Source organism: Pyxicephalus adspersus, chromosome Z (assembly GCF_032062135.1).
Source record: "Pyxicephalus adspersus chromosome Z, UCB_Pads_2.0, whole genome shotgun sequence".
NCBI lineage: Eukaryota > Metazoa > Chordata > Amphibia > Anura > Pyxicephalidae > Pyxicephalus > Pyxicephalus adspersus.
In genome coordinates this window covers 47860022-47885114 of record NC_092871.1, presented here as the reverse complement: position 1 = coordinate 47885114, position 25093 = coordinate 47860022, and the positions used below count along the sequence as shown (strand labels likewise).

The window sequence follows — 25093 nt, the reverse complement described above, 5'->3', positions numbered from 1 at the left end:
AGATTCAGGTATATGCACCTAACTGGCCTCTCTAGATCATTAGACCAATAATACCATTCAATTTTATCAGTGTAGTGCACTCTTTGTTCAACAGTATAAAGCCCTAAAGAAGCCTTTCAAGTGCTGAATCGAGTTGGCTTTTCATGACATATAAGTCCAAATCAAATTAAATATTGAATTTGTATGTTCTGCTTTTGGCACTTGCTCAAAGAAAGAGCCAACCACTCTCTTGAGAGCTTCCTGGGGAAAGGGCCTTCCACTCTGCAGTCTGAAAGTCAGAAGATACAGACAGCTGGATTTATTAAAGTATTTGACATTTAGACATTTTTCTGTAATCGCTGAGGTGATTAAACATATTGTTTAGCAGGGGGAATTAGTGATTGATTTCTTCAATACTTCCTTTTAAAACAAGATCGTTCTGTTTATTATCCTTAAATGTGATGCTTCTTTCAAGAAAAAAGTTGTCCCCTAATTTGCAGAATTCTGCAGAGACAGGCTTTTGTGCTTTATTAGATTGGTCACATGAAATTCCTGCTAAAAATCATCCCAGAATGCCATGTACTCTATTGATTTAAACAATGTAATTGAATGCTTAACACAATGGGTGTCTGGATTGGCATAGAGAAGTCCTTGCGTCAGCACGCTGACACAGACAATTAAAGGTTACAAGGACGGGAAATGTCACATCTTACTTTTCTTCACATTAGTCCACTCACACAAAAAAGAGTTTCTTCTAAATAGAAAAAACAATAATAATGCAATTGCATACAAAAATGGAAGTAAAGGTGATTCATTAGCACAAAATGTCACAGAAAAGGGACATTTTGATTTTATTCTTATGTTTAATTTTGCATTTTTTTTTTTTGGTTTAAAAAATGCATCATGCCACAGTTTTCCTCCTGCAAGCTTCTATTTCTGTACATTCAGATCAGAAGGTAGCAGGAACAAATGTTACATCTGATTCCACTGCTGGATTACCGCCTGTCTTTTCTAGTTTCATACAACATCGTCACAAAAGGATGGAAGACTGGAAGGAAAATATTGACATTGCCAAATGTAATAATATTCATCATAACTGAAATTGATTAAATGAAGTAAGGCTGCATATTCTTCCATATGTTTTTTGTGAGGTAATAGGATCCTGGTTTGCACACACTCCCCCTTTTTTAATTATGTGCTAATTGAAATCTGCATATCACATATTGCTGTGCCCTGATTGGCTGCACCAAATCAAAAGCACATTCTTATGATCTGATTAGTTACATGTTGTTCCATACTGGCTTATGTGGCCAGTTAAGGCAGTACCTCAAGTCATTTGTTGTTGGTAGAAATGTTCAGATGCCTTGGAGAATCTCTGATCATCTGCTACCAATCCTGTCAGGACAATCAGATTTTTTTCAGAAAGAGGCCAGCAATTAAAGCAGTGGAAGAAATACCTTACTCAGTTATGACTTCTGCCTGGTTCTCCCCCCTTTGCTTTTCAGCAAAGTCTATATGTAATTCTGTGGTTTGACATGGTGAATGCAATTTACAGTGGTGCCATAATAGTGAATGGTTGCTACAGAAGAACTGTCATACCTTTCATTATTCTGCTCTCCATGTCTCTGCTTATGGCACCCTCACTTCTTAACTAGATCCAGTGAATGATCCCGCAGCGATACAGAAGCACCATTTACCTAAAACAGCTCACAACTTTAAATATGAAGTGAATATTAACCTGCTTTGACACAACTCGTGTGGACGCAGCCATTCCATAGATCCGCTGAAGTGGAAAAAGGTTCACTGGCCATACTACAATACTTAAATACCGTGACTAAGACATTGCTCTGTCGACAGGCAGGCCAGCGCCATTCCATGCTCTGATCTCCAGTAGTATCTGTGCTTTTCTAACATTACCTGCCATCGTTGTCTATCAATTGTAAAAAAAAATTTTTTAAGAACCTAATTAGTCACTAAAAAACTTATACTGTCTGGTTAACATCACAGATGTGCATTAGTCAAAGGGAACATTAGGTTTACATTAGACTTTTCACATGGCTTCCAAATAGGAATGCCATTATAGGTGTCACATAATTCTAAGCTGCGGTGGGCTTAGAATGGGGGTGACACTGTAATCAGGGAATGCACTGCATCGTACAGGTCTCCATTAAGGACCATACATATGTATTGACATCATGTATATCATACAACTACAGTTGTGCTATGATTGTATTTGTGCACATTTGTTATCACCACCCCATTGTTTGGCAGTGACCAGGCATATCTATGGCTACAAACAGCAAAATTCTACTCCATGAAAAAGTTTATGAAACTTTTATCTATGAAAAGTTTTACCCACCAGAGCCCCGGGATTGGTAGTGCAGCTGGTGGGGCCCAGACACACCCCAAGCTTGAGGATTGGACAGAACAAGAATCAACACGCTGATTAGGTCAGTATTCTGCACTCCTCCTGTTAACACATAGGTACTGCCCTTTCCTTTTTACCAGAGCTGCCATGCAGGGAATGGTCAGAGGGTAATACCAGATCACATTCAGGTATTCATGCAAGCTGCAATTAAAATACACTTTATATTGATTTAGATGAGTCTTCATAGTAAAAGAACTCACCAGAGAAAGTAAGACAGCACTTTTTTTTATTATAAATGCAACAAATTTTCTCCAAAGCGTTCTTCTGTTGCAGACTGCATTGTCTAAAAAATATCCACAAGCAGTTTTCAGTATGAATAATGAAACAGAAAGTATATCAGAATGTAAAAGACACAGTTGTAAAAGACACGAAAAAATAACTTTTAACACATTAAAATAACTTGTAATGCATTTAAGGAACTCCTGATATTATTAAATGTGTCCGGCATTGTCCCCTTGTGACTCGAAAGCCCTAGAGTTCTGGCTATTTGTTAAAAACACATTTTGTTGCGGTTTTCCTGTACATGACATACGTGCAAAGCACCTGGGCGCAAAGCCAGTAGGAGGTGAGCGGCAGCAGATGGGCCGGCTATATATTCTGCTCCTATCTAAATAATCGCATTATTAATAGCTTACTCCCTCAGGCCCCATGGGGGTCATTTCCTGCCTGGTAATGGGCCTTCTTATCTTTTCCTTAGATGCCTCCAACAGAGATGATGAAGACAGAGATGCTCTGATTTCATGTATTAAATAATGTGTATACTATTTACAATGGAGCGGGAAGATTGACAGATGTCGATTACTGCATTGTTCATAGTGGTGATATGCGCATAATTTGAAGAGCATACACTATATCCCATTCATTTTGCTGCTTCCCGCTGTCAATCTTCTCTTGTCCAATTTTGGTGAGCCAGTGTGAATTGTAGCCCCAGTTATCTGTTCTTAGCTAACAGGAGTGGCACATGGCATGGTCTCCTGCTGCTGTAGCCCATCTGCTTTAGTATTTAAAGCATTGTGCTTTCAGAGATGCTATTCTTCATACCTTAGTGATAATGAAGGGTTGTTTGATCTACTGTTTCCTTTTTAGCAGCTCAAACCAGTTTGGCCATTCTCTCTTTAACAATGGCTTCAACACGGCATTTTTGATGCTGGATTTTCTCCCCTTTTCTGACCATTCTCTGTAAACCCTGGAGATGCTTATGAGTGAAAATCAGAGGAGAACAAAAGACAAGCCTGCCTAGCAATAACAACCATACCACGCCCAAAGTCATTTGAATCACCTTTTTTGCCCATTTTGATACTCGGTTTGAACATCGGCATGTTGTCTTGACAACGTCTACATGCCTAAATGCATTAAGTTGCTGCAATGTGGTTGGTTGATTAGATATTTGCAACAACTGTTAGGTGCTCCGACGACCTATATCTTGCAGAGAGGAGATCACGGTAGGCGCCAACCCAGTGATAGAAACCAAACCACACAATGTGAATGGTTAACTATTACAATTTTATTGTTGAAAAGCTCCAGTTTAAATACATTATCACACATGAATAGCCCAAAATTACAGACCACCTGTGGGCCCTCCCTAACCAACTCCCAGCTACTTCCTTGCACCAAAATCTTGTTTAGAACATTCCAAGGCCATGTGTGAAGATAGGATATTTACAAGAATGTGCAATCATTAGCAGAAAAAACTATCCTCATCTAAAAATTAAGAAGGCTTCCAACTATCATTTTAACAGGATGGTGGCGGTTAATAATAAAAATTGTGCCGATCAGGTCAATAATTGCTTACAACAACAAGCAGTTGAACCCAATAAAGTGGCTGATAAGCGTAGGTAAAAATGTGTAGCACAGCACATTAATGTGAATGGAGAATAAAATTGTTACCTCTCATCCATACCTTAAGCAAGGGTCCTCTCGGTCTGATACAAAAAACTTTTTGTAGACTACTGTGATATTTAAAAACCTACAATTTCCAAGAAGATTATGATTTGGTACTGTATGTGATTATACACCAATAAATAAACTGACACATTGGTTTGTACTTTTACAATTTGCAGCTTTCAGCAACCTATCACAGATTACAGAAAAGTGAAAAAGATAAAGATTTAAAAAGAAACAGGTACCAGTGGACCATTTTTAGTGCAGGTTTTGCAGCGAAGGTGTTGTAAAACTGCACTATTAAATCTTATAAATACTCATCCTCACCAAATCCTTTCTTCTGACTCAAGTCAAGTGAAAGAGATTTCAATCACTTTAGTAAATGGACTTCGAAGAATTGAATTCATTATAGGGGCCATATCACTCTTGTGCATATTCTTCATTCGCTTCTTCTTTTGCAAGCAGTCTCTGACAAATTTACACACTAATAACGTTTTAATGGGACCCTGTTGTTTCCCAGTTGCGGCGTCCGAAAAGGGAGCTTGACAGATGTGTTCTGATTAGGTTTAGCTAGATGGTTTCCATTTGTGCACGGCAGAGGCAGAGAAGCCCACAGTGACGACAAGCAGGTAGGACAAGGTCGCTGCATTCCTTAACTTAGAAAATGAACCTCGTTGTGTGGCGGATGCTGAATATTGAATTTGACTTATACCCCTGCTGTGAATTGCCCATTCTCCCTCCTACCTCCCACTCTGCCTCTCGTCACAACTGGGCCGCATGATTTTTTAAAAAGACGACAGAAAAAAAGGCAACATGGAGCTGAACAGGAAATATTTATGCAAAATAAAACAATGAAAATTCATTTGACTCAGCTCTATGGAAGGAGCCGCATGCAACAGGGGAGTTGGTATAGAGTGTGCTTTACAGAGGTCATCATCATACAGACAGCATAACCTGGAGGGTCAAAACACTTTGCTTGTGTCACTATGTGCCAAGCCTACATTCAATGTTCTGAATTTATTTTAAGTAATTACTTTCAGAACACCTTTGTATGCTGAAAAGGTTTCATCAATTTGTATTTCTGATCCTTACCTGCCTTTGATACATAGATACTAAAGCTACTTTAGCACAGACTAAAATCTTTTAAAATGAATGCCAAGTTGAAGTTTCAGTCTTTAGTATAATCATGTGATTGGTCCAGTGTTACAATCGAAAATGCACTGCCATGACTTTGCTATCCCCAAACAGGACAGTGTGATAAGTGTTATGATAATACCAAGTGATTCCATATTCTATTTAGCGAAAGGTCTGTTAATTCACCTTGTGCTTTGTGCGGACATCTGCATAAAGAAGTGATATGTTAAAAGGAATAGGAGAATGAGAATCCTGGTAAACTCTGTCAATGAATTAAAAGCATTGTCAAGGAGCAATTCATGGCTGATTGAAACAGAAGTGTCGATTTCTAACAGAACCAGGAACTACAGAGAGGTACTGTAAGAAGACAGCAGGTCTTCATCAAATATTTTCAATGTATAATTAACATACCACCTTTGGGTGGAGTAGCTAAATTTTCATGGGCCTTGCCATTCACATTTAAAAGTTGGCTGGATGGTTTAAAAAATGCCTTCCCCACCCAAGATAATGACACCAGGAATGCCAGGAGAGTCTCACTTCCCTCCCTTGTAACTGTAACAGGAACATTTGATGGTGCACACTGGATTTACTCTCATACAGGTACTCATTTAATGGATGACATATGTGTGAGCACCTAGAAAAACATTCTCCTTAAATCAGCGCAGGGCACACATGGCAAATGCTAAGGAGCACACATTAGTTGTCTTGAAATTTGACAACAAGCAGTGTGTTAACTGTCTCCAACTGTTATTTTGGCAAATGCGTGTAAAAAGAACCTAAAACATTATTTTATCTGGGAGCGTCTAGAGGAACAGTAACCCCTACATAAAACTGAGGATGTTTTATATTTCTGCATGAATATTTTATAGTGAAATAGTTTTAACTTTTTTTTTGTTCACTATAAGGGAGGTTTAGTGAAACCAATTGATCCACTGGTGGCAAAGAGGTATTGAAGCTTTGTTTTGTTCTTTATGTAGAGACATCCTTATTGTATACAATTGAAGAGAATTAAATATAAAATTATTACGAACAGTGTAGGATGTTTTGGCTATATGATTGCAAAACTCCTAAACTGATCCTTCACTGAAATATATCTCCCTGTACACTCCCACAAGCTTATCCCCCAATTTGATTAGCAAAACAACTAAACTAAATGCTATATAAACTTTACCTAAATATTTATTGGAGCAGCAATCATGTTGTCCTATCTTATTACTGAAGTATACAATTCTTTTTTATTTATAGTTTCCTGAAAAACGATGGGGATTTTTTAGACAATCAAAAAATGAATATCACTCAAATATTATTAAAAAAAGTGAGGTGGCTGCTGCATGGGGAATGCCATATTCTCTGGAGCTTAAGTTTTGAGGATTGGGACAGAGGAGTTTTCCATTTATGTGAAAACTCTTCCTACAATATACTGTCCCATCCCTGAATCGATATGAGAACTGTCAAGTAGAATTTAAAAGTAGTTGCAGGAGGTGTCAAAAAAAGCTCACTTAGAAAAAGTTGGTTCTATTGATTCAGCACAAAAAAAAAAAAATTGTGGTTCCTATATCTCTTGAAAAAGCAGCGCAATTTACCTGTGAAACACAAGTTTGAAAGCTTTTGAGAGATAAAAAAGAATTTATATTATTGTGATTAGAAGAGATTATATTAATGTTTCCAGACACTTTGGGAGCTCCAGACATTATTGCTGATTCATTTATTCTGACTGTGCTGCACAACTCTTTTTGTAACTGTTTTTACAAATGTAAATAAAATGGTATATTTTTTCAATAATATTGAAGTGATATGAAATATTGAAGTCTTGAAAAATTCCTTTGCTTATAGGGGGAAACTATAAATAAAAAAGAAATATAGAATAAAGTAAATTCGCCATTTAATGTCTTGAAACTGGGCCCTAATTTTTATATTTTTGTAAGGATTAGCTTTAAATGGCAGGCTGGCAATGAGGTAAGTCCAGGTAGCAGTGTTTCTTTAGGCTCCTGCCCATATTTATTGAGCCAAAAAAATGGAAACAAACAATACAGTCTACCCTAGCAGGGCTATTTCAACAAAACAAATGTCCTTTAAATCAAATTATAGCCTCCTGGCTAACAAAAAAAGTGCTCTAGGCTTGCTTCAAAATGAGTGCTTTTCTACAGAGGTCAATATCCAGAGAAACTGGTTCACACAGTCACACAGACCCTGCTGCTTAGTACTAGGTGTATTATATAGGCTTGTGAGCCTGGAAATCAGCCCCAGGACTCTTACAAAGTTTTTCGCTCATATACATCCACCACATGATCCTCTTCCAGGAATAAAGACTGGTGGTCTATTACTGTAGTCCCCACCAGCTGTGCGGGTCTTGTTTCCACTCCTTGTGAGGACATTATCATGTGGTCCCTAGAGTCTTAAGGACCTGTGATGACCCTGCCAATGAAAACTACCCATGTATTTAGGTAGTTATGTGGGCACCGAGAACGACACCATCCCTTTCCCACTTTGGGTTTTAGAGTGTAACACAAAGTTTAAAATAGGTTCTCAAGGTTTGGGTTAGCTGGAAGTGAAAACTGATTTCCTTCTGAAAATGTTAGTTACCTGGATAATACAATACAAACCATGTTTACCATGATTTAATTGCCAAGAAATATTAAAGACTTTGCCCTTTCAGTCTACTGGGGCTCTTCAGGTAGACTGGATTTTTTTTTTTTTTTGTGCAGACCCTGTGTCTTGACCTAGTCTTGGAAATCTTCATGGGTTTCATCGTTTTATCTGGTATCATTATTATTAGGAATCATTTGAAGCTTCTGTCTGGCTTGACTTCATAAGCATTCCTGCAGTGTTGTTGGAAGTACAGATGCGCGGGTGGTGGGAGCCCGCTGGCTGTGCATTGACACACCGTCTGCTTACAGGGCTGACACACAAGCTTAAAGGCATTATCAGAATTAATTTATTAGCTGTGAGGAAGCTCCCAGCCTCCTATCAGCAGGTTGACAATGATACCAAAGATCAAACCAGGGTCATTATCTTGTTTCGTGAATATTCAGCATCACTGTAGAATATTACTCTGTTACAAAGTTGCCCACTGTTCCTCTCTCTCTCTCTCTCTTTCCTCTCTTGGTTTTCTTTCCTTTTTGCCATTCTTTTTCTCTGTCTCCATATAAATATGTCAACATGTTTTTTGTTGCAGAATCATGCAAAATCATTTGAATAAAATGAATCTATACCCAAAAGTTTTTATTTTCCCGCTTTTGGATAGAATTAGGAAGGATATGGCTGTCTAGGTGTCTAAGTATCTATTGGAGGGATTCATTATTTGCCACCAGGACAGGAAGCTGTGAAACGTTCTAAAAGCAACTCTATTAGTTTGCTACTGGAATCTCTATTAGTTTGCTACTGTTGTCTATGTCCCTTATTGCACATTTGCCCCCATATTTTTTCGAAGACTATCAGGTAACAGAAAATGGAAAGTATTTATAAATGGTCAACCATTAATGGAAACGTTTGTTATCAAACACAGAAGGACACAGCTTGGGATTGTTGCAAGTCATCGTCCTTGTCCTACATAGTGCTGACAGCTGTTACAATGATAAGTTTGCCTTTCTCCATACAAAATTGCATCCCTGTATGCCACCTGACATGTGACTTTAAAAACACCATCTCTTGCTTGCCATTTTGAAAGTGTGGCCAGTTTTTTTTGGGGGGACACTAAAAGCTTAGGCTTGTAATGAACACTGCTGAGTATTTTCTTTTTTAGATTCTCACTGTAATTTTGCAAGCTTTTTTAGATTCTGATGCTTTAGAGAAGCCTTTGTGTGAGATCAGATAGGACAAACTGTGAACATGCAATACCATCGCAATGATGGCTGGAGGCCTCACAATCAAAAGGAAAAAGTCAGGGAGAGATGGTAAACACCAAGACACAAACTTCAGGAGGAAACAGAACAGCTCCTCCAGGCCCTCTGACTATTTTGTCTTTTAAGTATTGTGGCAAGAAATAAATGTATATTTTCAAGAAGCAGGGGCCTGTGAGTGAGTCTAGCCCACCTGAAGCTTTAGTTGGCGCCTGATGGCAGAAGAGGCTGCACTGATGCTGACAACTGCGACAACTGCTGCCGAAATAACAGCTGTAATAATGTCTTGGGGGCTGTAGTCTCTGTCGATAACAATAGGTAGAAATATGGGGGCATGGTGTTAGGAAGAGGATCTTGGAACAAGTGTGCAGGTGTTGACCGCAGGAACACAGAAACTCATCATCGCTCACGCACAAAATATTCACAGTACTACAGTAAAGATCCCTGTACTTTTGATGGGGTCGGACATGTGTTGTAGTCTGTGCAATGCTCTAAAGTGGCTTGCTTACACCATGTTTTACATTTCTTGCTTTTTTGTTAAAAAATTGTATTAACCAGAACAGCTTGCGGGTCATCACTCCCAGAAAAACAGCTTGTTGGGTTTATTCCAAAAAGCACATCATAGTGATTTGGTCCATTTAAGTTGATTTACCGAAGGTAATTGATGTTCAAGGGAATTATCACTTTTCAAGGGACTCTTCAACCCACTTTACTACATCACTTCACTTGCAAGGTGATCATTCACTTTATTAGGTGACAAACCGGATCTCCATTTTTGAATCAACTTCAATGTATTTTCCTCCATTTATGGAATTTGTCAAATCCCCCACTAGTTGGGAGTATTGGATTGTCATCAAAGTAGGAAATAAGAGGATAATCCCGTAGGGCACATTTAGATCCATGCATTTTAGGGTGGTACAATAACACACATTGCTGTCATTGAAAAAAAGCACAGTATTAGGTGATGTTTTAAGCCAGAAAGAATGATGTGCTCTCACTTTAATTCCTAACCCAAAAAATTAAGTGTTAATTAGCCTACCCTATATGAGGCCTCTATATTACATTTTAAGTGGAACTGATCACATGATCCAATTTAGAGGCAATAGCGGCCTATACCCAATAAGTTTAATTTGAAGTCTTAATTAGCAGAAAATGATATCAAGGAAGAAATAGATGTTATTTATCTATGTTTGTTTTGTTTTAGATGTTTTCAGTAAAATAGAGCTGTGGCTGCTCCCCGAGGGATAACTTCTCATCCTTCTCTGATCCTCATATTAGCCGAAATGCTGTGTAAAATTGACTAGTTATGTTCTAGGAACATCCCAAGCCACTAAAATGTGCAGGCAAGATATAACCCGCTACACCTTATACACATTTCTTCTTTTGCTCAGGAAGGGAAGGTTGACCAGGTCTCTGGTCTGGGACTAGAAGATGAAGCTGCCCAGGAGCTCATGTGAGGAGCTTGCAGAGAATGTGACTGCAATAGATTTTATAACAGCATAGAAAAAGCAGAACTAAACTTATAAAAAAAAGCAAACCTTAATTGCAGAATTTACAGGTGATGTTATGTCCAATTAAACAAACATACCTGCCTGCTCACAATCGTTTGTTGAACATATGTACATATGAATGTATATATGATCCCTGCATAACTGGGCTGGCCAGGTAAAGAGGAAGTAAACTCAAACTTCATTCAAAAAAAAAAAATACATCTACCTTCAATCTCGCAGAGCAGTCGATTGGTCCGGAGGGCTCTTCCATCGGGTTCTGGGCCACCATATTCTTTTGGATTTTTCTTCCTCTGTCACCTGGCACATACGTGAGATCGGCAATTTTTTTCCCTTTTGACGAAAGGGCTCCTTCTGCACATTCCTGAGATGCTTGGGCATGCACAGAAGGAGCACCCAAGAGCATCACGGGATGCATGACGTAGGTATCCTAGGAGGTTGTGCACTCCCATTCATTAGGGGGTGGTGCTGCACCCTTTTTTTAAAAAAACAAACAAACAGAATTTTTACCTTACATAAAAGGGTTGTCTACCCTTTTTATGTAAAGTGAAAATTCTGAGTTTAGGTACGCTTTAAGATGACCAAAGACCCGAACCTGGAAGAGGACAGGTCTAAGATGTTGGCGCAGAAAATAAAATGAGGAAAGGTGAGTTTAGTTCTGCTTAAATGTACAACACCTGCCAAGCACTTTAACCCAGTAAAATATTTATATCCTTTACCTACCAAAATATTTTTATTCTCTTTATCCATTCTCTTTCCATTGCATATTGATGGAGGGGGCACTACCTTTTAGTTATACAGCTTCACAACTTCCTGCATCACCTGCTACCTCATCAACTTCAAATTGAGGTACTAAAAGCTCCTAAAGAGGTATTCTCTGTATTCTCTGTCCTCCCTTCATCCTGCCCTTAGCCGCCTAAACACCCCCCTTGTCCTGTGCTATGCAGCCTGATTGGCTTGTGGTGCAGATCCTCCCATTTACAGTCTGATTTTGACAGTTTAGAGGATTTTTGCAAATCCTTAAAAGACTTTAAATGGTTATATTTGCATTAAATAAATATGTTTTTCTTTTAAAATAATACGTAACTAAGAGATAGATAGATAGATAGATAGATAGATAGATGCTGGTTTTACAGAGCACCCTGGGTATTCTATATCCTGAGCCCAGCAATTGTTTTTTTTCTTGAGATGTCTGCTGGAGCTGGAGATGCAGAGACATTTGGGGGTACCAGGGACCCAGGCTGGGTTCTAAAGTCCTGTACAAGCACCCAATTCTTAGTTTTTAGTTAGTCATTGTCTCCAGTGACAGTAAGAATGAGGGGGCACACACAAGGCTATTTATTCTATGGTGATGGAAAACCATGAGTGGTAAGTGCCCTGCTGCATCCTTCTTTTTTTTAAAAACTAGTGTTTAAAGCCAAAGATAAACATCTGGCTGAAGTTGGGTTTAGCTTTATTCATTTAATGATTACATTATGAGCTACTGATGAGCAAACTGGGTTGCCAGCCTGGGATATGCAGTTGATCAAGGTGTATTTGGCTAAATGTGAACAGGATTCAGCTTTTATTGCTGAGAGGGGATAGTCTTTTAGATCTGCTGTATAGTCATATTGTCAACAGTTAAATTTCCTTAACCACCTGAGCGTTACACTGAGGTCTAGATTTCTGTACCAAAAGTAATCCACTGTTTTTCATGAAATGTTTTTTTAAATGGTAGACCTGTAACTTACAGAAATATGTCCGAACAAGGGTTCTAGTAGATATTATGAATATAAAAAATGTTTGAAACACACAATCATGTAAAAAAAAAATACTTTTAATAAAATTAAAGGAAATGAACACAAGATACCGGCCGGCATCTTTCCGGTCCCGCTGGCACCCGACGCTGGAGATCGACGGAGGGAGATCAACGGACGACGGAGGACGACGCTGGAATTGGAAAACGACGCTGGATGTGCAGCGGGACCATGGAGGTAAGCATGTGACAAAAATACAGGCTTAACCATCCTAGCCTTTTTTTTTTGCCCGTACCAAGGTCGGGCTTAACAGCTAGGTGGTTAATAAATAAAGCAATGATTGATGTAAAGCTAAAAGAATAAAACCCCTACCTAATAAAACAATAATCCAAAAATTTGTCAGCAGCTGCTTCAGTCTCTAAAAGTTGAATGATACCCCTAAAATTCACAATAAATCCAATAGATAGATAGATAGATAGATTAGAACTGAAACACCTTGACTTGCTGCAGCTCTAATCCCAGCTGTAATGATTCCTCCTATTTATCTTTCCCAACGTTAATTTGTTCCCCCTTTAATCGCTGGTTCCTGTAGTTACCATGGAAACAGCATAGGCTGCCCAGGGCCCATTCTGATAAATATACATTTTAACCTCCCGTCAAATAATATCTCTGTAGAATGCCTGCCAGGTTCACATTTAAGCGCAGAATCTTCGACCTGTTCTAGGAAAGGGATGCGTGCCGTAGACAATTTCATCACAATTCTTCATTATTTAAATGGCAGAAAATTATACGGTTGTGCCACCACGGGTCTGCATGCAGAATATTCTGTAGTCAGGAGCCTGAAGGTTCTTTTCTAATGGAATGTGCTAGGAGCTGTCTTTTGATTATATTTGTTATTGTTCTCTTTAAAATCTGCTTCTGGTCTGATAGAACAAGCAGGTGTGGGGCTCCCCACATTATATAGATTCCTTAGCTATGGAAGAACAGCCCCGGTCCCTGGTACCCCCAAATGTCTCTGCATCTCCAGCTCCAGCAGTCATTTAAAATGAAAAAACAATTGCTGGGCTCAGGATATAGAATACCCAGGGTGCTCTGTAAAACCAGATTCATGTGTGCTACCTGGGCCAAATCCTTATTTGTAAAATAAAGATTCTAAATAGGTAATAGGTAAAAGGAAAACTGTATAAAAATATGTATATATCAAATATATAATTAAATTGGTGTGATTTAGTAATGTGAAAGAACTGGATGAATACTTTTTGTGAAGAAATATCTAAATTTAGAATTAATACAAGCCAAAGCCACCCCTTCTCCCAGAATGAAACAACAACAATTACAGCGGGTCTGGCGTTTGATTGCAGTAGATATCATATATTTCATAAGAGGTTCTGTCTGATGTAGGCTAATTCTATTATAATATATTTCTATTAAGGCTAAAAAGTGAACAATGCAAATATTTAATTCAATCATATTGATTCAGGTAAACTATAAGTATGGCTTTTGAAACTAAACTTTATAGTTTAAAAACCCATTGTGTGGCTGTGCTTGGCTGTTAAACAACTGACTGAGGACAGCTGCTGTTGTTTCCTGTGGAGGAGGATGCAGGAAGCTTAACTTCTACTTGTCCTCCCCCTCCCTCCTCTATAGAACTGAACAGTGTTGTTTGTGCTTGTTTGTTCTAATCTTGCTGGAAATAATCACTTCTAGCAGCATACATCTGATGTCTATACCTGGTAACAGGTCACACTTTTGCTTGCCACCTCCTCATGTGGGCACATTGCATGGCTCCAAGGCTTTTCTAGAGCTGCCCCAACTCTCTGGAATGTCCACGTCCAATTCAGCTTGCATCTACTTTCTGCTCATTTAAAAAGACACTCAAAGCCCATCTTTTCAAACTTGCCTACCCATTCTCTTCTGTCTCTTAAACCCTCACTACTAACCCACCAATCCATATCTCCCCTCCTATTGTGTGTTACTTTCCCCACTTCCTACATTGTAAGCTCTTCTGGGCAGGGTCCTCTCTTTCTGTGTCACTGTCTGTATTCATCTGTCATTTGCAACCCCTATTTAATGTACAGTGCTGCATAATAAGTTGGCATTATATGAATACTGTTTATTATTAATAATATTTATGCAGTCTGCAGGCACAATCAGCCTATGAAAAGGTATTCACCACTTTGCTTCTATAAACTAACTTTTTGTATTCACTTTTCAAACTGACTGTTTTGATTTGTTTGTCAAACTCAGTTTTGGGTTTAGTTGGGCATTAAGAATATTCTGATTTGACCCTGCCACATGATAAAAGTGTGAATGTGGACCGATGCTCTGTTTCTTCTGTCAGAGTCTGTGGTTTATTTTATTGTTTGCTTGGTTGTTTTATCATCTGTTTATAATTGTTCCTAAACATTTGTGATTTGTTGTTTTTCTTTTTCTTTCTATTATGTTAAATGTATAAAAAAATGTTCTGATTTGCTGAGATCATGTAACATCCACAACATTCTTTACATTCACTGGTTTTAACATACTGGCTGGGGATTGGAGGATCTGGGATTCCCAGATTCATCCTTGCAGACGAAAAATGTTTATTAGGTTATGAAAAAGCCATTATGGATGCTTTATGTACGGCTTTAGCTCTTGTTTTCATCTTTACCTCCCACAAATTGCTTTAAAACTGAAATATCCACCATTGTGGTGCTGCTTTCCAACTTATATGAACCTGAGTAACTGGAGATGTATCAGACGCTGATGGCCAGTTAGCTAGAACAGATACAATTTTTCTAACATTTCAAATAAGATGTGTACTTCTGTCTTGTTTTGCAAAAGAGATGTGAAATACTTCCTCTTGGGTATGAAATAGTGTGAACAAAAAGTCACTATAACGCATTTGCTAATATGAAGTTTGTGTCCTTTTTTTATGCAAACTTTATTCACTATGAACAGAAAAGAAACAAGCTTGTATTGCTATTGGTGGCTTCCTGTCCTGGTGCCCACCATTCCCTAATTTTTATTCCTGGTGTCACAGGAATTAAAGGGAGGGGAGGGGGCTTAGATTCCAGGACACAGAAAGCCATAAAAGCCCTGGGTTCTAAAGTCCCGTACAGGCACCCAGTTCTTAGTTTTTAGTTAGTCATTGTCTTCAGTGACGGTAAGAATGAGGGGACACACACAAGGATATTTATTCTATGGTGTTGGAAAAGTACCCTGCTGCATCCTCCTCCATGAAAAACTTCAGTAATTGTAAGCAGTCTGTTGTTCAGTGATCTGGCAGGATACCTAAACCATGTTGGAGGAATGCTGTATGCATGTGGATGTTTTACCCTATGATGATCCCAGATGTTCATCTTAGGCGAAAGACACATACATACCTTAATTCATCCCATAGTGTTTAAAGCCAAAGATAAACATCTGGCTAAAGTTTGGGTTTAACTTTATTCATTTAATGATTACATTATGGGCTACTGATGAGCAAACTGGGTTGCCAGCCTGAGATATGCATGTGATCAAGGTGATCAAGGTGTATTTGGCTAAATGTGAACAGGATTCAGCTTTTATTGGGAGGGGATAGTCTTGTAGGTCTGCTGTATAGTCATGTTGTCAACAGTTAAATTTCCTTAATAAATAAGGCAAAGATTGATGTAGAGCTAAAAGAATAAAACCCCTACCTAATAAAACAATAATCCAAAAAATTTGTCAGCAAAACTCTAAAAGGTGAATGATACCCTTAAAATTCACAATAAATCCAATATATGCAAATAGATTCCTGCACTTACTGGAGAACTGTTTATGTACAGCAGATACAATGTGATAACTTTTATTGCCCTTGCCTTTAACTGTGCAGGAACAGGATTCCAGAAGTTTTCTTAACAATAATGTTTTCTCCTACATCACATAAATTCTGTTTTCATTACACATCCTTTTTCAGACCCATGGGAGACAAGTAAACAAATTCAGTACAGGAGAGGAACCTGTACAAAACTGAAGGTAAGGATGGAGAGCACTAAAAATGCTTTTGCAGTGGTTTTGTAATCCACAATGAGCACTCACTACACCTTGAGTGAATTACAAAGGTGAGAATTGAAAAAATCCTAAAATCAAGTAACGGCGATAAATGTTATCATTTTGTGACACATTGGGACTAATTTACTAAAGCAATTCAGATTGTTCAGTTACCAAGGTGATTTATGCAAATATGCAATCTTGTGCATTGAAATAAAAAAAAAAAGTTTTCTGTGCATGTGAATAGATGGACGAAGTCAGGAGAGTTACAACTCATTTTCTAAGCTAAGTAAAGTTTCACTTGCAAGGGGACAAAATTCATTTTGCTATGTGAACAGCCTAAATTCATGTAGTAAACAAACCCCACTGTATCTGCTATACATAAAGTATTTCAGCAAGCTCAGGAATTTATCTTTAAAAAGGTTTCAAAGCTAGTTTAAGAATATCTAAAATCAAACCTTTTTAGTGTACAGATTTACTTTACTTCCTGTATCATAGACACAACAGAAAATGAGAGAGGATCTCTCTAGAATTACAGAAATCCCCTCTTAGTAGTCCCTATAAAAAGGGCACTCTTTCGAAACCATTCCATTCTGTTCCATGCCAAAAACAGAATGTAAGACTTCCTAATAAAAACTCCTTGTAACAAAAATTTGTTACAAAGTCTTAAAGAAAGCACCAGATCACACTTCAAAGGATGAATAAGAATTTATTTACCATAATTTTAAGAGAATTATATAGCCGACACATTTTGGGGGTCACACTCACTCCTTCATCAGGGTTTAAACACAAGGATTAAATGGACTTAATAGCAGGGTATTCCGACACTAGTCCCTAATATGGTGGTCAGTATACAATTCTGTATGGGGTAGCAAAGAATGCAACAAAAAACATTGTGTGACCCCAAAGCTCATTGGCTATTAAAATTATGACCAATTAATCATTGAAATATGTTCTAATGTATTCAGGATGATTTTTTTTATTGTGGACTGTCCTTTCTGGGCCCCACCTTTCATAGGGCGACAGTTTGTTGCCTCATCTGAGTTAATATGCCAGTTATGTGACATCTGGTCAATTATTCTTACTAATATTGTAAAAATATTTTAATTTAGTACAATTTGGATCCAGTGACTCTGGCTAAGCTTCTATTTGGACCTTCTCTATCCAAAAAAAAAAGAATTAGGGTACAGAAGGTTAAATATTAATGTTTTGTTTTAGGAAGTAAAGATGGATAAATTAGGAAAGGAAGAGTAAAGAGGGATTAAATTAAGGAACACTTTGTTCTGCAGATCACTGTAAGTAAAACCAGATTCAGCTATTTTTACGCTAGAATAATAATTTTCCCCTTTACATTGTACATTTCCTCTTAACGTGCTGAGCACATCCTGTATTCTCTTTGTATTTACCTCCTGTGGATGTGAGCATGCTGCAGCAGCAACTGAACATCACAATTATATTGTGTTGATGACAGAAGAATGTGCCAGCATGCCATACATTGATATAGCAGCTATTAGGACAGGGTGACAATGCTGCAACTAAACTTAGTACATTTTGTTGTTTTAGGTAAAGAAGTACTTATGGACCTTGCTGGTATGATTTTATTAAAAGCTCGGAACACAAAACAGCTCATGGTATGTTTGGGTATGGAGGTCATCTGACATTTTCCTAGCCTTTACAAGATGCATGGGCCCGGGGAGCCAGTTACTATACTTCCAACCTTTTCATGGGGTAGATGAGTAATCAGTAGGTTGGGAGTAGTGAGCTATGAAATGACTTTGTGACTTTGTCCTGAATAGATAATTTTGTCTTAAGTCTTGGAGAGGATTAAGTATTAAGGGTTAACTGTAAGGGTTGTTTTGGGATGGGGAAAGTTGAGTTTTATGGCAAGGGTAAAAGTCAGGGAACATGGGAAGACACTTCCATTATCACTCTGCTTAGGTTTAGCACTGCCCTATAACTGTTATATGGCACAGAATTCTGGAGAAGGCTGCTTTCTCGAGTGGTAAACTGTGGGTGAGGCATAATTATGGACATGGTCTTACTTTTTACATTTTGTTAAGCCTGAGAATGAAAGCAGCCCCCAACAATGATCATGTACCGCATCTCTCAAATACATCTGTGTTCTCTAAAGCTGCCACCTGTCATACAAACACCAACATGTAATAAAATATCCTTGCACTGCTTTGCCCCAGTTCAATTACTCTGGATACCCCATGCCATTCCTGCTGTTTTAACCTTGTGTACTTCTGTTATTTACACTTGCCACATACTATCAGTACAAAAATTTCAGCAATTCCACCTATCACCCAAATATATTGTACATGTAGTAAATCACAATAAAAGCAAGAAAAAGATGCCCTTTTTTACATGCAGCCAATCAATAGTACCACTGCCATATTCACTTCCTTTGCAGGGCGGTGGCAAGGCTGTTATTAGTGTTTTGTCTTGCTGCAGGATTGAAGTTGTTCTGGTTAGCAGAGGGATATGTCTGGTTTGCATCTGAATAGTTTTGTCCATGGTGGCCTTACCTATATCCTTTGCAGCCTCCTTTCCTGCCTATTTCCTAGTAGTTTGATGTGCGCTGCTTGGCCTGGATTTACCTCAGTCAACTCATGAGTAGTTGACTGAGAGAAAACCAGGTTTAGATGACAAAGCACAGTCTGCTAAGTTTTTTGTTCAGGTTGAGCTGCCGTGCCCATGTGGGAGACAGATGTTTTTGTAATGCCTGCTTTGGGGTATGGCACGTTGTGTCAGTGTGATATTTTTTCTTTGTAAGGTTTTTGACAGTCTGCAGGATGACTTTGGCTTTCTATAGTTCTGCATCAGGTAATTTGCAGCATGAAACATATTTTCTGTAACTAGTGACCTTCAGACTAAGGTCCAAGAGTGCAAATTGATGACTATTTTCATCCCAGCTTGATACTCACACTCCCAGCTCAGCCCTGCTGCCCCAACCTGCCACTATGGTGGTTGGTTTACCAGAATGTGAATCAAAAGCTTTCTAATCTTTCCACAGACAGGTAAACAAAAAAAAATAGATATTCAACATTGATTTATCATTTTTCTGCCAGCCATTGTTCTGCATTACCAACTATTTTAGGATAGAGAAGACTTTCATGGTAAATATTTCAACTTCTGATGGGTTGCTGAGGATTCAATCATTTATCACTGCATGGTTTCAAAATCTCTTATACAAAGATACAATTTAGCAGCAAGTTGTAAATTTGCTGCTTGTTTCTTTTACGTACTAAAAGACCTGAAATTATTCTTGTTACTCCTCTTCTCATTACTGCTTTTATAATTATTGTTCCATTTCTTTTTTCATAAAGCTGAAGCATATTACCTGGATGTAATGGAACTTCTGTTTTTACGCTATCATTCTCTCTTTGCAGTCTCGTCTCCCTGGCATCAAGGTCAAATATCTTTTCCTGGCATGGTTGGGCATTTTTGTGGGCAGCTGGGTGGTCTACATGCACTATTCCTCATACTCTGAGCTTTGCAGAGGACATGTGTGTCGAATGATCATAGTAAGTACACAGAATTTAAATTATTATTATTATCTCAGCAGTGATCTGTTTTATAATAAGAATGTAAAGTGTGCATGCACAAAATGAAATGTCTGTCTGCTTCCAAGACTTTGGCGCAGTTAAGGTGCTGACAAACAGAATTTGAGAAGAGGTCAGTTCATTTTAGGAATCAGTAACAGCTAAAAGCTAAGTCAAGTTAAGAAATTTTCTGTGCGAAACCTGAAGACTGGCTTCTCATTGTGCAAATGCAAATTAATTTAATGCCTTGCTGAACGTCAAAACACAGGTAGGCAGATAATGACTTCTGACTTTCCCGATCTGCGTGCTTGTCCTGTGTCAAAACTCAGAGATCATTTAAGATTACAGGCCAACCTAACAAGCAATGAGATTTTCAGAAGGTCAGATATGCCAGCCCTAATTTTTCTCTAAAGAAAGATTCACTTTAATAAATAAAGCACAACAAGTTCCCAGAGATATGAAGAAAACTCTTAAAGTAGATTTCCTTTCTTAACCATTTCTGAAGCTTCTTATGGCAAAGCTATTTGGATCTTTATTCAATGTTTGTTAACAGTGTTGAGTTTACCTCATTTCTAAATCTATTATTTACTAAGAGCTAATAGGAGCCATGCTGTGCTTGTGGGCATGTTGAGCAGGTCAGACTCATTGCTAACATTGCAGATAAAGAATAAGCTCAGAATGTCTGTAAGCACTTTAGTTAACAGATCAATCCTTTTTGGTGCATTGTGTGAATCCCAGACCTCTATCATAGGCTGTACTTCACTATGACTCTGAGCTTGACTATGCTTATGGCTAACATTAGCAGATGAAGAATAAGCTTAGTGTCCCTGTCAGTGCTGCTGTTAATAAATAAACCCTTTATTGGTGCATTGTGGGAAACCCAGGTCTCAAACAGATCTCTTTACGCTACGATGATTCGGAGCTTGGCCATGCTCCATGGATCTGGTCAGAATTGAAAATATTTTACAACTAATAGCAAATTATTTTAGAAAAAGAATTCCAAGTTTGCTGGCTCACCCAGGTTCCTCCATGATTGTATAATCCCCCGTGTTGGAGAGCTTATATAAATAAGGTTCAATGTATTTGATAGTGACAGGCTCTCTTTGGTGCATTTGTGCAGGCCCCTGACATTGACTTGTCATGAAAATCTCCCCCATGTAGGTCCAGTCCAAGCTGTGCTGCCAACACTGGCTATCTGTTGTAGGCTCAGATAAGATGTAAATGCCATTTAGCGAGTTGTTCTTTGAAGATATTTCTTTTTCATAAAACTAGGACAGATAGAAACTTCTCTTCCATTTGTTTCTCCAACACTTTTCAAAAACCTTTTCTCCCGGTCCTTGAGAAGTCTATTGGAATTGTGCATTTTATCTCTAAAAGTAAGTCATCTCGTCTTTGGTTAAAAGTGGCTTTATGGAAGTGGCTGTGGTAATAAAGTTTAAGAAACAGCAGTGAGGAAAAAAAAATATAAAATTGCAAAAAATTTAAAGTGCATTTGCAGGCAGCCAGTCAGTAATGCTATCCAGAAAATTCTTCAGATTATCTTAAATTAACTAAAATTTTCCTTACTCTGTTACAGTTGGATTCTGTAAGCTTTTATAGATTGCTTTCTGTGTGTGAAAGACAGCAGGGAATGTACTGTTGGTGGATCTAGGAATAGCAGTCCTCATATGGCTCAATGACTGGTGTTCTGGATTACCAACAATAAATTGATTTTATGCAGTGGGTGGCCATGAGTGGGGGGGAGGGGGTGGACTTGGTCTGCAATATACATTTTAAAACTGTTAGTCTTCACCGAAACGTCACTTTACCAAGGAAAATAATAGAAAAAAAGTGCAATTCCTAAAAAAATTATTTTAAACACAAAGGATAAACACTGCATAATCCCAACGCAGAAAAACTTCACATGGATTCTCTCTGCAGCTTGTGAAGGGCTTCACCCAATGGGCCCGACTTATCAAAGCTCTCCAAAACTGGAGAAGATAAACTATGATATCCCTGTTTTCTAGGTGCAGGAGGTCTGAACAAGATTTAAAAAAAACTCTCACAATGCAATGAGAGCTTTCACTTTGTTTTAGTGAAGGAAACAGCACAGATACATCATTGCTAAAGGTGTTGGGACCAAAACTGATTTAGCATCTGTCTGTTTGTAAGACATCTTCACCTACCTTTCCTATGTGACAAATCTGAGTTGTGTATCAAGGAACCCCCCAGCCCTGACAGATTGACAGCCTGACCTGACAAACTCACTTTTAAGTGATCCCAATTCACGTGTCAATCAAATGACTAAAATGTAGATCTAAATGTAGATTCTAGTATTCTTCCTGGAGAAAAAAAGAGAAATGTTTGCCTTTTGGAAATTTTGGACATTTTTTCCCTCCATGATTTTCTAATTTTTTAAATCTGTTCTTGCTGTTATTCTGCTGCTGCATTGGGGAGGGGGGCTCTTTCAGTTCTTTATTTCCACTGCAATTTTTTTTCCACTAGCTCCCCAGCCCAGAGCATACAAATGTCATAACCCATTCATTATGTGGACCCATCAATAAAACATGGATACACTCTCCTGAATTCTGTTACATAATGCAGGATGACTCTCTGATGTTCTGCACACCTCCAGGAGACTCGGGTCACTGGGAAAGATCATCACTGATGTCATGAAAAAAAAGGTAAAGCAAATTCTGACAATTGTTTATGCTGCGGGGTTTGCTGCACTCTAATAAAATGTTTACAGAGAATCTACAGTCCCTTTTTTAGATTTTTCCATCAAAATAATAAAATAAAGGGGACCTGTATTGAACTGTTTAACTGAGGGTTGACCGACTTGATGGCATGGAAGTAAAGAATTGTGGTGGCTGAGTTGCCTACCTTTTCTGGAGAAAATGCTGCCTCAGAAAAATATTCCCTCCAGTGCTGCTTACATACCTAAAAGCTTCTTGGAAAACATTTTTATCTCTTACCGTAGTATTATTGGAGGGTCCCCCTGACTTCCTGCATCTTAAAATGATGGTAGCTGGAGAGGAAGTGAAGAGAAATCCCTGTAACAGAGGTCTGAATAGTAGTAAAAACCAGACAGGGAATCTAATACTACCTTATCCAGAACTTTACTAATAGATGGTAACATCTTAATAAAAATGTTTCTCTTTCCCAGCAGTAGTTTTATATAGATATTATTAGCTCTTTATACATTGAGCAGACTCTGCTTCTCTGTTGTAGTGTGGTACAGTGATTGTGCTTTACTCTTCCTTTTCAGTGCCAGTGAGCAGAATACTGGGATTTTGGAAAGTGTTCTTATGTAATCTGGGCTTAGAAGGTGAACCAACGTTCCATTTTTCTCCTTTGCAGAATGGAGAACTCTTTGACCATTGTGATGTTCTTGGCAGGAACGATCACACATTCCTATAGAACCCTGAGAACGAAAAATAGAGGTCTAGGTCCTTTCAGTCAGACGCGCCTATCTTTGACTCTGGCATACAGAATGAGTAAAAACCCATCAAAGCATATGCTGCATGGCACAGCGGGCCAGCCACCACAGAATTTCACTTGATGTTAACACAAAGTGCTGGCTTTACACGAAAAATGCACCCAGCTAGGCCTGCTAGCAAATTAACTGGCCTTAGGTCACACGGAAGCACAGAAATTGAGTCAGTTGGCGGATGGGCTGTGGGCTTGCTGCTCGGTAGTGCGGTGTGAAGGCTGATACAGGAGCTTGCAGCAAAGGAAAGCCATGCTTATTAAAATGCTAATTACATGCAAGATTTTGCAATGGACCATTATCTGCGCTTGTAAGGGATCCTGAGAAAGGTCTGCATTTTCTGACATCATAAGTAGGGGTACTTTATCTGTACATCTGTTAAATGTTCGTGACACGTTTACAGGCTGGGTTATGGGTTAACATTGTGGCCCTGCAGTGTGCATTTCTCAGCAGGACCCAATCTGCATGGAGTTTGTATATTCATCCAGTGGTGTGTAGGTTTTATCTAGGGGATCTGGTTAACTCCAGTAAACAAAACCATACTGTTAGGTAAATTGGCTTCCAAAAAGCATGTATTTTGGATAAAAAGTAAATTTTTTGGTTGGCTTTATCACAAATTGCAATATTTCCTATATTATTCTGCACACGTTTAGAACAGCTCCCATTTGCAATTTAAAACATTTATGTGTCTTCATTTGGAAGGAGTAAGGAAGGGTAAGGCCCTTTTGATTTCCCTTTGTATCCTGGCTCTCAATTGATCCTGCTAACCATTGTCCAGATCCGGGCACCCTATCACACCTTGCAATTCACCCCTGTGAATATGTGAATTTGGAAACCATTTGTCCATTATGGTGTTCTCATTACAAAAAAAACAGTTGTAGGCACATTGTTTGTTGTATGTCTTAGCAGTGCACTATTCATGCATTTGTTTTCTGTAATACCAACTCAATAAGGCAACACGTATCTAGTGTTTGTCCAGTTGCTAGTTTGTTTTGGTGCATTGGCAGACCATTTAAATAAGTGGGCTGCCCTAATACATCACATAAATAGGCTGTAAAAGTTACGGTACTTTAAAAAAAATCTATGGTCTTGCTTTTTAATAAATGTCACTTGAGTGTTTAGTTTCAAAGTGTATCATGGCTGCGTAATAATCTGCTGCAATTCTTGTAACTATTTCTTTGAAATAGCCCCTTTCAGGAACTACAGCACATTAAATGTATCCAGAAGCTGTTACATTTTACACACTATTTGTATTATATAGGAATCTCTTATAACTTCCAACTCAATTGGCCCTGGAGTGTGTATATGGCTCTGCCAGGGTTCATAAATTGAAAGCACCTCTGGGCACAGAGTGGTACCAATGAATTGAGGGAGTGTGCAAAACCCTGCGATGGCTGTACACAAACGCTCTTCATTCCAGTTCCACTGAACATGTCAATAAATATAGAATATAGGCTAGCCTAGTGAGGGCCACAGGGCTGATGGAAATTTTTATTTTTGGTCTTTAAAACTACAGCTTTTTTTCTTAGATAAATTTGCTTTTAGTTCAGGGAATATTTTTGTATGTTAATATTGGTA

General features: G+C 38.4%; 1 protein-coding gene across 5 annotated transcripts in view; it reads left to right on the top strand.

Annotated features, from left to right (window-relative positions):
* DIPK1B (divergent protein kinase domain 1B) overlaps positions 1-25093 on the top strand; it is a 63745-nt gene that overhangs the window by 5680 nt on the left and 32972 nt on the right. The window contains exons 2-3 of one of the 5 annotated variants that reach the window (XM_072430921.1): positions 18065-18132; positions 19894-20028. The exons of 1 other annotated variant lie outside the window; for it this stretch is intronic. In XM_072430921.1, the coding sequence (XP_072287022.1) occupies positions 18065-18132; positions 19894-20028 (203 nt within the window). Of the gene's footprint in view, positions 1-18064; positions 18133-19436; positions 19522-19893; positions 20029-22615; positions 22710-25093 lie in introns of those variants that run through there. 3 more of the 5 variants (XM_072430924.1, XM_072430922.1, XM_072430925.1) reach the window with 3 other exon arrangements.